The sequence below is a fragment of the Perissodus microlepis genome, chromosome 9 (assembly GCF_051167445.1).
Source record: "Perissodus microlepis isolate ML-2025 ecotype Zambia chromosome 9, ASM5116744v1, whole genome shotgun sequence".
Taxonomy (NCBI): Eukaryota; Metazoa; Chordata; class Actinopteri; order Cichliformes; family Cichlidae; genus Perissodus; species Perissodus microlepis.
In genome coordinates, this window is record NC_140469.1 from 21,532,722 (window position 1) to 21,546,544 (window position 13,823).

Consider the following 13,823-nt stretch of genomic DNA (forward strand, 5'->3'; position numbering starts at 1 on the left):
GAAAAATCCCAGTAAATCAGCAGTTTCTGAAAATCAGATTTGATGATTAGAGATTCCCCTTAACAAACTGTTGAATAGGTCCACCTAACAACGTGGGAGTTGCGTGTGTTTGATTAAAAATACTCACCCTATTCATTTAAAACAAAAAAAAAGTCGATGTAGTGAATGCCATGCCACACACACAGCACGTTTGTGTAATCTATACTAGGGGGCGCCACAATGCAGTAATACAAAAATAAACATGCACAAATAAATGTATCTCATTATAACCTTGAAAAAACTCAGTTTGGGCAGCAGGTGCTTGGTGTCAGTGACTTTGCAGCCTGTTGTCACTGCACTGGTTACTCACAAGTACTTAAAATATTTTTTCTTTTCTTTTTTTTCAAGTTACAGATGCAATCGTGTTTTGTGTGTTGACCCATGTATGTTTTTTTCAGGCCAGTAAGTAGGACTAGATGCTAATGCTGCCACACTAAGACACCCAGGAACAACAAAGCACAAAACTACATGTTTTTAACTACAAATCTGTGGGCAGGAGTATTATTATGTTTATGGATTCTGTATTATTTCATGCTAAATCAGCAAGGGTGGCCGGTTTTAGTAAAGTACCACCAAAAAATAGAAATAAAAAATTACCTGTTAAGAAGATTCCGGGGGGTAAAATGACCATGAGGTAAATCTCTCTGATGATACTCGTAATAATAGTGCTGACTGGTATTATTTGCACAAAAGAACTGCTGTTGTTGTAGAGTTTACCATATCTAATCTGCTTTGCTTATCTTGAGAAACATGTGTTTTGTTTCCCTGTTTCTCCTAACCAAAGTAGACCGAGATAGCACCAAAATAAGAAACAGTGGTCACCAGCAAGTCAACCGTCAAACCCTTTTTGTTTTCACTGAAACCCTTAAAAGCCACAGCGTCCTGAATTAAACTCATGTGAATTATGCATCTTGCACAGAACTTATGCACATGAGGTCATCCTCCTTTCATACGTGTTGAAGGAGGGAGTAGGTGAGAAACACACTACGTGCTTATACGAGCTGTAAACTCTTAACAATGATGATGCTTTAAAACCTATTAGCGCTGCTCTGATTCAGAAAGATGGCATCTACATTATTTCTTCTCCACCACCTAATGAAAGTTGTGTTTAGCAAAAAAATAAATAAATCCTTGCCCTATATTTGCATGTAGTCGCGTGCTTGTGGTGCAGCTAAAGAGTAAACAAGACGGGGATTGAGAACCGCTGGTTGGTTCGGATAGGATGCACAAGCTAAGCTGCTGTACAACAGACTGACAATAAATCACAGCAGCAGGCACAGGAAGTGGTGACTTGTATGTACAAAGCAGAGTCTCTTGCACTGCTGAGAGAAGTCACAGCACTTTCCCACAGTATGGGGCAATAGTTAATTCAGAGTAGTGAAGCTGGTGAAGAACAGCTTCCTGCTCACTGACAAGGCATCAAAGGGGTTTTCTCAGTTTCACTAGCAACGCAGGAGCTTCTGGTTTTCTACAGAATCATGAAGCAGGCATTTGCTGGTGCTGGTGTTGCTGGTGGGGAGAGTTTCAGACTGTAAATGTCCTAAAACAAAGATGGTTGGACTTTTAGGGGAAGAAAAGACTGCGGCAATCTACGCTAATCTCAGGTTTCGATGTTATTGCTGGCATATTTACACCCACATGGTATTCAGTAACTACAGAGCAGTGTAACATTCCTGTTCAATCTTGCCCTGAACTTGTACTAGTGTGATTTAGCAGTCACGTATCACAAGCCATATTTGATCACTATTTGTCCTGCAGATGATGTTAATGTAAGTGTAAAGGTGCATGGCAGTGTATTGATAGCTGAGATATTACATTTGTCTGTTAATCCATCCATGTTGCTTGGATTCGTTAAACAAAAGACAAACTCAACAACGCTGCCGTCTCTCAAGATTTCTGAATCACCCCAGTAACCATAATGTGGCAGAATCATAACACCGTGGAACCAGTAGGTATGTTTTATTTGACATTGTTACATCAACTGCTGCTTCCAGGTTGGTTCCCTTCTCTCATATCCTTTGTCTCTGCCTTTATCTCTGTGACGCCGGCTACCTCACTGTCACTGTGGGAACATTGTTGTAAAAAGGTTAGGCCTGCATATCTCAGCTTCCCGGGCCCGCTCGATGTCACTCAGTAACTGGCAGTTGCTAAGAGATGACACAGATGACAACAAAGAGATACTAGAAGCAGCTTTTAGTCACTTCTGAGAATAACTGCTTAACGCAGTTGTTTTTTATCTTGCTTTTTCTGTGAAATAAAATGGCACATACATGCTGAGTTCACAAAACGACTCAAAGTTTGCCTCTCTGTGCTACGAGGATCTCCAGTTGTAAGTGTAACACACATAATCCTGGTTTAGCTGAAGTGATTGGGAGGTTTTTCCCCCTCTTATTCATTCTGTTGACTAATCTACCCCCATCAATCAGAGAGAAGTCAGGTTGTCATATGAATCTGTTGCTTATGTTTTGTGACTTTGTCTATCACAGTGGAAATTCATTTCACGCTACAAAACTTAACACAGAAACTACACTGTTTACTTTGCTTTTACAAATGGGACAATCCTTTGTTTCTGGACTTTCTGTGATTTTTCATGCCTTTTTGTTATGTTGACATGAATAGGTATCAAAACAACATGTTCAAAGTCTTTGATTCCCACAAGGGATGATTGGGTTGAGAGATCTAGTATTTTTCTGTTTCAGGTTGTATACATGGTCATTCCAGGGTGTTTTCCCTGCTTTATATTCTTCAGAGTTAGAGATTTAGAAAAGGTAGCAGAATATGCCACGTCTGGTTTTCTGTTCTACGCCTCTCCCACCAGATGATGATGGGAATATCCCACAGACTGCAGCATGACATCAACAGTTGACTTCTAGGCACATCTCAGAGCCTCAGCGTTTTGGCATGTGGGTTTTTTGTTGTTTGGAATTGCAAGTGACCACATATGAATGAGGAAGTGATGCACTGTATTGGTGCAATATGCAGACACATGAGCAAACGCTTGGTGACAGTGAGAAGTAAAAGCTCCTCCAGCAGAACTAGACCCAAGGAGGGGCAGCCATGAGCAGTTGGGGTGATGGAAGGAAGACAGAAAAGAAGGCACACTGTGGAAGAGAGCCGGAGATGGATAATAACTAATAAGGAAATGCAGAGTAATGTGTAAACGAATAGAAAGTGAAAAAGGTAAGTGAAGAAGAAACACTCAGTGCCTCATGGGAACCCCCCAGCAGACTGGGCCTTAAAAGTCGAGAAGTGTCTCTGAAATCCAGTCTGGGAGCTGGTTCCAAAGAGAGGGGCCTGGAAGCTGATTTTTAGGTCCCAGTACAATAACTTCAGTTTTATCAATCACTAAAACTAAAACACAAATGTTTCTCTGATCATTTTGGATAAAATACTCTGCAAGTGAAAACATGGATGAGAAATCCAGCTCAGTGGCTCAGATTGGCACAGGTAAGGCTGAGCTGGCAGCTGCTGGTTGCTCCTATATTCAGCACACCACTGAAAGTCAGCCTTGGAGGTTTCTCCTTTCCATTTGTGTGTGTTTCAAAAGCAGGTCAGTACTGACGGTTGGCCTGAACAAACCCCACCACACACACACAGCTGGAAGACCTCTGCCTGAACCGCAGTGCCACCACTTCACACCTGATACGGCTGAAAAGATGTGTGATTGGGCGGGTTAGATTTTCTAAAGCCTGAAAACAGAGCATGGAGAAGGTTCATAATTCTTATTTTGTGCCATCGAAATTCATCCTTAATGTTCAGAAACAGATCTGTTAGTTTTATTGTTTTTTCCTGGACTTTTAAAAACAAAATCTCCTTTGCATTTCATGTACATTAAATAGTTTGATTTATTGGTTCAGTCCAAACACAAAAAATACAAATACAGTTAAATTAATCAGGAAACTTGCTTTTTATTTATTTATTATTTTATTTATTGTTTTAAAAGGCTCTTGTAATCCACAGCTAACGGCTCAGCGCAACGGTTCCTTTATGACAGACATTACTATCAACACACCACAAAGGTTGAAGAGCATGGGCCTCAGTGAACAAAACCTTCACCACACACACACACACACACACACACACACACACACACACACACACGTGTTAATTCAATTCAATTCAATTCAATTTTATTTATATAGCGCCAAATCACAACAAAAGTCGCCTCAAGGCGCTTCATAGATACAGAGAAAACTGTTGTTACACAACAACGAAAACACAAAGCACGCCCATGGCTACAGCAGCAGTGAGAGCTATGTCATAAGATGTCATGAGATGCATGAAGCCTTAAAGTGTGTCATTCAGGCAGCAGTCTGCAGTCGTGTTGGGTAAACTACCTCGTTTAGTCACCTTTAAATATGCATAACTGTGGTTACAATCTGCAACAGCTTGCTACATGAAAATTTGCATGATTGCGTTGTCATTCTATGCAGCATTTTTTGGGGGGAGTGAAAAGACTCTCAAAGCAAGTTTTTTGTTTTTATTATCCATGTATGTGATTTGTGGTTCATATGGTGGCGCAGTGGTTAGCAGTTTTGCATCAAGGCAGAAAGGTCCCGAGTTTGAATCAAACAACATTTATGACACAGAGTTTACGTGTTCTTCATGCATCTACATAGGTTCTCTCTGTTTACTCCCACTTCCTCCCGCAGTCCAAAAACACACGTAGGTTAACTAGCAAAGCTAAGTTGACTGCACTTGTTAATGGTTGTCTGCGTCTTTGTGTTGACCTTACCTGTACCCAGTCTGTCACTCTATGACAGCTATTGGAGCATGATGGATTGCGATGTATGACTTCGCCATTTTGATCCTGATACTGATACTGAAAGGGCAGTAAACTTTGATTACGCACTTATTATGTCCACTGGTTTGTTTTTCATAGAAAGTTCCCAATAAAGCCACTGCATCAAAGATTCGAAAGGTGATCTCATCTTCAATTTGGAGCCTGATGTGGCGCCGTCATCAACCGATGCCAACGAAACTTTCTGTTTGACGGTATGTAATGGTCTCTTTGCTATGGTGCTTTTCATTCCCACAGATCAAAGCCATGCAATTAGCCGCACTTTGGCAGTTGGTAGATGGCAAGTAGTGAGTGAAACCTCTCAGGCTGCTACACTTTCAACAGTCTGTTCCCAGAAGGTAAATACTGATCATGACATATTCATTTCCTCGTGCCTCATGCCGATCAAAACCGAGAAACGCAACCAGTGAGCAATTGGTAGAAATTTGAAGAGGTAATGGCTCGCACGCTCATCCTCTTGATTCAAGAGCTAAAGATCCAGGCCAGGAAGTGAAACTTTGAGAATACAACACACTCAGTCATACGGAGGGCCTTCTGAGAGGTCAAAATAGCCCCCCAAGAGAACCCTATAAGGAAGCAAAAACAGATGAACTATTTCAATAATTTGATCTATAATCATTTTCAAAGTGTGTCAGGCTCTTGTTGATGAGTGTGTCAGGCTCTTGTTGATGAGTGTGTCACAGTGTGATCATCATCTTCCATCCCGGGTCACAAGATGACTTTATGTTTTCAGTTTTGTTTGGATGTCAGGTGGTTATTTCAGGGACTTTCTTCTTCATTTGTTTTGCACCACTGTGGTCAGCATCCAGCATGATCATGTTTTTTATTAAACTCCCTTTAGCCTAGTCCACGCATTACCAAACGAACTTTTTACTTCCCAGATTTGATTTCCTCATACTTCAAAGGGAAATCACGGTTTCTCTCATGCAGACAATGAGTTGTTTACTAAGTAAGAGCACATGCTAATAAGAAACAAGAAGGCTTACACATACTGTTATTTTGACACAAGCCCACATCGTCTGAATTTCAGACCACTGAAACTGCAAAGAAACAGCAGCGCCCACGATCTTTTAGCTTTAGGCTTTAATCGCACTTTGGTTTTCAGTTTCACGCATCACTCATCTCCTGCTCTAAGTGCTCCACACCTGTGTGTACAAAATGGGCCATGACTCGATCAGACCCAATCAGCTGTGGAGAGAATGTGCTTTGGTTCCAGCCTGATGGTCAGGGTTCAGATGGTGCAGCCTAAAAATCACAACTTCTCCTTTAAACTGGTGCAACGTTGTCAGTGTTTGAAACCATGCATGTCTGATGCTAGTTTTTGAAGTACTGCTAGCTGTAATAAAGACATGCGCATGCATCAACAAAGGCCTAGAGGGGAAATGATCTGATATCGTCACGTGATTCTGTGGTTACAGAGAAACCATATAAGTTAGTGAAGATGAGTCGTGCTTGGTAAAAGTGACAGCCCTGTGACTGTGAAGTTGCTTACTACGTCCTTACTGAGCGGGTAAGTAATTTGTTGGTCTGCTGAAAAGATGTTTCCATTTAACATTTAGTTCAGCTCCAGGTTATATTTAGTTTGTTCTATTTAATGTTTATTTTATTTATTTATTTACTTTTTATTTTATTTTTGCAATCTATTTTTTAATCTTGTTTTTAATTTGAACATTTTCTGGTTCCTTTGCAGCAATCATGGAGGATTTCAGTGATTTCAATGAAACAACATATTCTCCAGTGAGTATTACTTTGAAAAAACTCATAAACACTAATGTCTGTATTCTATATATAGTAGACTTGCCATTCTTAGTATTGCCTGCTTACACATGGAGTGCTTAAGTGACATTTTGTATTGTTTTGCTGTATTTAAAGTATTCAAAAATACCGTAAAACTTAATTTAAGATGCTGTTTAAAAATCTGTATGTACATAAAAGGATAACTTATGACCTGAGTTTGTTTATTTGCCATTATATATCTTTATTGAAAGTGTAAAAGAATCCATTTAGTGACCCAAGTGTAGTCGATTTATCTAAAGCAGACATCTCTAGAATACTAAATTACCACAGAGAGCCACGGCTGTAGTTTGCATCAAATTTTCCATTGTATCTCAACACCAAGATGCCGCTTTTTATCTTTGCCCTATATCTAAATGCCATGCTTCTGGGGGTCCTGAGTTCTGCAGGGGGCCCCTTTCTGGAGCCCCTCGGGATCGTTCGCACCCCCCCCTTCGCCTCAGGGTTGGATAGCAGCAGGAAACTGTGCAGTAGTGTGGTTTCTCCAGTACAGACACGGCACCTGCACCTGACGGCAGTTTTTTTTTGCATACTCTGGTTAGCTTGCACGTCACAGACAGTGTTTGATGTAATTTCACTGTATTCCCATTGTAAACATGTTATCTTATGTAACCGCCAACGAGTAACCAAGAGAGAGTGAGTTGGGTTTCAACGAGAGAGAGAGAGAGAGATAGAAAAAAAAAATGCATGACAGGAAACTCAAAGCAAGACAAAAAGACATTGCATCTGTTGCAAACAGTTGTCTTTAATACCTCACGAGAAAACCTGCTTTCTGATTTCAGACCGAGGACTATTCTCTGCCAACTGATGAATCAGGCATGTGTGACAGAACCTGGGTCAGAGAGTTTCGTGGGCAGTACGAGCCGCCGCTCTTCTGGATCATCTTCATCCTGGGTGCTGTGGGTAACCTGCTGGTGGTTTGGATCTACACCACTGTGCGCAACCGCCTGAAAACAATGACCGATGTGTATCTGCTAAATCTGGCAGTGGCTGATCTCCTTTTCCTGTGCATGCTTCCATTCTGGGCAGTCGATGCCATTAAAGGCTGGGATTTTGGCATCACTCTCTGCAAAATAGTGTCCGCTGTCTATAAGATCAACTTCTTCAGCAGCATGTTCCTTCTCACCTGCATTAGTGTGGACCGATACATTGCTATTGTTCAAGTTATTAAGGCCCAAAACCTAAAGAAAAAGAGGCTGTTCTACAGCAAACTTGCTTGCCTTGGTGTCTGGTTTGTCTCTGCTCTCCTCACACTCCCTGAGTTTATCTTCGCCGAGGTGAAGACATCTCAAGAAATGCAATTTTGTACGATGGTCTACTGGAACAATGTAAACAATCATACAAAGATCCTCGTGCTGTCCCTGCAGATTTGCATGGGCTTCTGCATTCCTCTACTAGTCATGTTCTTTTGTTATTCTGTCATCATTCGCACACTTATGCAGGCCAAGAGCTTTGAAAAGCACAAGGCCCTCCGTGTCATCCTTGCTGTGGTGTTTGTTTTTGTCCTCTCTCAACTGCCTTACAATAGCCTGCTGATTGTGGAAGCCAGACAGGCAACTAATATGACTTACACAGATTGTAGCACTGTAATTAATTTTGATATAGCTGGACAGGTTGCCAAAAGTTTGGCATATACACACGCTTGCCTCAACCCCTTCCTCTACGTCTTCATTGGAGTTCGGTTCAGACAAGACCTGCAAAGGATGGTGAGGACTTGCATTGGAGGTGTGAGCAAAGGAGGGCTCAGTAAAACGCAGGCAGTTCCCAAACGCCCCTCTCTCATGTCAGACACTGATACTACTCCTGCCCTTTCCATATAACTGCCCATTTTCCCTAACCGTACCTGAGATCTGAGCCCAATTCATGTTTTCCACTATGTTCTTCATGCATTACTCCACACTAGAGGAGCAACAATGGCATTTGCAACTTCAAAAGCAACAACAATTTTTTTTAAAAAGCCTTTACATTAATTTCAACCACATACTGACAGTAACAGGCACATTTTTATCTGAAATTACTGTAAAAACTGTACATTACTGTAAATACTGTTTGCATTTTTTTTAAAACATTTGTTCCATCATGTATTTGCTGTGTGCTGCTTTAAATGACTACGAAACATTAAAAAAATGATTCATACTCCAGTTTATGCTGCTTATGTTCAATACTTCACCGCACAATAACAAACAGGATGAGTCTTCAACGGTCGGTTCAAGTACCCCTTTCTGCAGGGGCTAAGTGATGAGATCAGCAGTTTATACCTGGGGAAGTATTTGAATGCTTTCACTAGTATAACGTATTTAGTGTGGTGGGAAACATACTCGAATGTGGCAAGTTCACTGTTTTCGATCTGAGTACACATCCTCATATTAAAAGTCTATGCCATCCTGTCTGCTGACACTGTTTTATGATTGAACCTTGTTTGGGTATGACTTGGCAGTTTCACAGTGAAAGCTAACGTTAGCCATTCATACTGCCATGAAAGACATTTCCCACAGCGGTCTCACAACGGCTGTAGCTCAGACAGGTGACAGACATCCGTGCAGGCAGGTGTCAGAGCTTGAAAAACTTTCCAATTCTACTGCAGCTCTACTCTCATGCAAAAGGTAACATTTCAGCAGGGTGCACTAAATACACATATGCGTAGTTTTTAATGGCACGTGCAAGTCAATCCCTGCATAGTAGTGCCTGTTTCTAACTTATCTGGCCTGAAAACATCAAGTCATTCAAGTATCAGTAAGCTGGCATTTAAATTTGCTGCTGATGAGCTTCGAGAAGTTTGTTTACTCTTCCCGGTGCCCACAATCAGAAGCAGCAGATGTCAGATCACCTGATCTTAAATTCGATTTTAAACCAATACAATACAAATTCCTGTGCTGGAAGACAAAAACAAGAGACAGGTGGTAGAAGCAAAGCACACCACAAAGTACCTGTTAGCTGCAGGAAACAAAATATGAGGTGTTTTTGTGGTCACCAAGGTGACCACAAAGACTGCTGCATAGTTACATACCTGCTGGATTCAGGTGAGACCACAGACACGTTCTTTCAAGTGCCTCTTTTGTGCTGTTTCTTCATCTCACGACAGGAAACCATCAGTCAAGTCAACAACAAGATGTTCCCGCTTAAATGCAGAGCTGAGGCCTCCCTGCAGATGTCCTCAATGTCCCGGTCATATGAATTCAAGGGAAAGGAATGTTACGCAATAACCGAAGGGGCGCGCAGCACTGTGGTAAGATGAAGTGCTTCGTTATAGGTTTTTCAGTTTCTCAAGTCGGGGTCTGTCCCACGGTTTGTCTTAGAAGCAGAAGTGAAGATCTGTTTTTTGCATCAGTGTTTTTATTTCATAACTGATCCAGTGAAAGATTACACTGGGCTTTGGGTTACAAGGAAAAATAGTTGTTATAGCTTATTAAGGCAACATCTAACAGCAACCCCCCCTTAATGCATACACACACAATTAAATGTTTTAGTTACCTGTTACTGATTTAAACAAAACTGCAGAGCTAACATAGGATGTGCTGACTGTACATGTTAGTCTACCCTCACTATCCACTTTATTACGCAAACCCTGCAACGTAAGGTTATTCCAACACAGATTCAACAAGGTGCCGCACATCCATGATGTGAATCTCCCGAACCACCACATCTCAAAGATGCTCTATTGGATTGACCTGTGATGGCTCTGGAGGCCAGTTATCACACTGTCATGTTGCAGAAACCAGTTTGAGATGATTTGAACTTTGTGACATGCTGCTTTATCCAAGAGGAAACAGCCAACAGAAGATGGGGACACTATGGGGTCAAAATGTGCAAAGAAAATATTTCCCCCGACACCATTGCACCACCACCTGAACCACTCATACAAGGCATGCTCGCATGTTGTTTATAGGAAATTCTGACCCATCACCATCTAAATATTGTAGCAGAATTCAAGGCTCAACAGACCAGGCAACATTTTTCCAATCTTCCATTGTCCAGTTTTGATGAGGCTGTGTTGGTGTAGCCTTGGTTTCCTGGTAGCACCTGGTGTGGCCTTCTGCAGCTGTAGCCGATCTACTTCAGTGTTTTATATGTTGTGCGTTCAGAGATGCTCTTCTGCGTACCTTGGTTGTAACAGGTGATTATTTGAGTTACTGCTACCTTCCTATCAGCTCAATGTCATCTAATCCCTCTCTCCTGATATTTTCAAACAGAGAATTGTCGCTGGATATTTCCTCTTTTTCTGACCATTCTCTCTAAACCCTAGAGATGGTTTTGTGGGAAAATCCCAGCAGATTAACAGTTTCTGAAATAAACCAGTTTGTCACCAACAACCACAGCACACTGACAGCAATTTAAATCACCTTTCTTCCCTATTCTCAAGCTTAGTTTCAGCAGCTCGTCTCGACCACGTTTACATGTGTACGTACTCTGAGTTGCTGCCATGTGATGGATGATTAGACATTTGTGTCAACAAGCAGCTGAACAGCTGTACCTAACAAAGGGGCTGGTGAGTGCCTGTCAGGGATTTGCATGTTTTTAGGCTTCATGTCTTTTTCCCCCTCATAGCATTCATACATTCTTACCAGTTGATGTTGCAAAACCCTGATCTTCCAAAGGTTTACTGATATATCTGAGAGGGTCACCCAGTTAGTGTGAGAAGAGAAAATAATTAATCTTAAACCTACTGAACTACTGAATAACACTAATTTATATTCCCATTTGTGCATATATTTGTCTTACAAACACACTACAACACCCTCAACTCTTTGGACAGGCCTTTTGTTGGGAATTACTGCCATAAAAGTACCAAACTGCTAGTGTATACAGCAAAAGCTTTGCTATATTGTTTTATTTTTAGGCTGCTACTAATTTCAGCCACAAGGTGGTGTGATGTGCACAGCAGAAAGCTCCTAGTTTAGGTTTCAGTAGGGTCAACAGCAAACAGACAAGTTGGAAAAGAAATCAACCCCATCTAGTGGCGATTTTGGTTGGGAGACCAAGTCTGGGAAAGCAGGGTTAAATATGAAGTCAGTGAGTTTTTCTTTGTTTTTGAACATCAGTCCATTCCCACTGAGCTACAAACAGACTGAACGCACTGCCATACATAACTCTAAAAGCAGGACTGGATCGTGCAGTGAAGAATGCAAAAAGACTCACAAGTAGAGCAGCACCTGTGGTTGGGAACATCCCATCCATCTTTCTGCACAGGGGGGAATTGCGTGCGTGTGTGCATAAAGGAGAGGTGAGTGAGAAAGAAAAAAGAGGGATGGAGGGAGGATACTGTGGAGTCTGTGAGTAATAGGAGAGACAGTGGAAACATATGTGACCCACTGACATTGAGCAGACTGCGGTCTGTTTCTTGTGGACATCCGAAAGCTGCAGGGACAATGGCTTACATATCAGCAGTGACCCACCGGCTCTGAGCTCCATTTACTGCTAGAGAAAGTCACAAATAAGCTTATGCTGGAAGTTAGGTTCATTGTTAAATTCAAAGCTTGTTGCTGTAAACTGGTTCATGAGGAAAGCAAGAAGCAGCTTCACACACCTCTGGAAAAAAAAAAGAAGAAGAAGAAATGTAATAGAACTTGGACCTCCGCAATTCCAGCCCAAACAAGGAGCCGCTTATCATCCGCCATCTCTCCCACAGCTAATATTTCACTTCAGCTCCCGGGCCCACAGAATGAGAGACGTTTCCATTTCATGTCAGTCATTTCCAGGCCTGTGTGTTACCTGTGTGGTGATAAGTGTTTGACTGACTGGGAGTGTCGTTAGTCACTGTCCGGCTCCGAGTGACAGCCACAGATTGACGCTGATGATGAGGAGGAGAGGGCCCGGTGTGTTCAGGGACGACAGAAAAACCGGGGTTGATGCAGGGGTGGGAGTGGGTGGAGGGGAGAAAAGACATTTGCACACTTATAATGATGAACACAAAGCCATGTGTAGACACTCAGTGCACGACAAGGTGTATTTATTTGCAAAATCACGCTTTGCATAATTCTTGGCTCTCATAAATAAAATCTGCCATTCTTTTTAATGGTGAACAATTACTACCAGTTACACTTGCTTATTATAATAAATTAAATGTATCAATATAATAACTGATCTACCTGTTTGGTAACATAATCGGACATAAAATGCAGGAATAGGAAAGACAAAGCTCTCTTTTTTTTACCAGTAAAATTTCGGTTTAAGGAAGAAAATATGGTTCATTTTCAGTTTTTAGAGATAAACATCCAATTTTTCTAATTAAGTGCATTTTAAATATTGTCCACCCTAACTTTACAGAATCCTGTGGAGGAACAATCCAACAAATTCTGCATTAACTCTAAGTATCGACTCCTTTATTACTCTTGCTTGCTGCAAAGGTTGTTACAGGATACAATGCAACTGGAACCTTATTATAGTGATTTCTAATCAACATTTTCTGTCCACATTGGGGCGGGAAACATATCTGGCCCTGCAGCAAAAAATATTTAGCACCTTGTTATTGCAGAAATGAGCTTTTTTGTCATAATGCTTCACCTATGTAAATTTTTATGAGTCTATATTGAGGGCTCATGCACATGCCAGTTGTTGTTACCACATACGTTCTGATATTATCCTCTGTGTGGAGAGGAAAAGCTATCCACTAAATGAAATTGTAGTGTAAATGCATGCCGCTGTTTAGCGTCTGGGAATAAACATCTAATTTTGTAGTGCAACACAGACAGGTTTTCTTTTCCTTCTTCTTTTATTTTATATGTTATATATATACAGTGGTAACACCTACATCCTTATCTTCACGTGCAATTTGACTCCTGTGCTGCTGGTCATGAGGAAAACTGGCCTCCACCGTGCAGAAGGTGTAAGAGATGCAGTGAGGATGTGGTAAGCGTCTACACCTGGGCTCAAGTCTACGTCGAAACACCTGCCACAGCAAAGGTAGTATGGAGAGAGATGAGTTGTGTTTAGGTACATTTCGCAGCTCTGATCTCACCACTACTGAAGAGCAAGTGCGACAGCACAGAAGATCTGACGTCCTCCAAGAAACCCTGAACACATATCTGCCGTGTCCCCTGAAAAAACTGTTTTCTGTTTAGATAAATAACAACTAGCCTGAGCATTCATGCCTGAAATTGTTTGCTGAGGTGAGTTTGTTAAAATCAGTTTTTTTTTTAAAATAAATTATTGTTCACTACTGCTTATAAAGGGACTTAAACCATGCTACATA

The 13,823-nt window shown here is 41.4% G+C and overlaps 1 protein-coding gene across 1 annotated transcript; it reads left to right on the forward strand.

The window, feature by feature from the left end:
* The first annotated feature begins 6,216 nt into the window (after positions 1–6,216).
* Positions 6,217–8,580, forward strand: LOC146380501 (C-C chemokine receptor type 9-like). The gene is made up of 3 exons (XM_084939644.1): positions 6,217–6,350; positions 6,531–6,577; positions 7,417–8,580. The coding sequence occupies exons 2-3, from the start codon at positions 6,536–6,538 to the stop codon at positions 8,452–8,454; spliced, it is 1,080 nt and encodes a 359-aa protein (XP_084795770.1). The 5' UTR covers positions 6,217–6,350; positions 6,531–6,535; the 3' UTR covers positions 8,455–8,580.
* Positions 8,581–13,823: the final 5,243 nt, after the last annotated feature.

Coding starts and splice junctions, on each gene's coding strand:
- LOC146380501 (XM_084939644.1), top strand. CDS start 6,536: ATGGAGGATTTCAGTGATTTCAATGAAACAACATATTCTCCA. Junction 6,578..7,416: donor ATGAAACAACATATTCTCCA/GTGAGTATTACT, acceptor TTCTGATTTCAG/ACCGAGGACTATTCTCTGCC.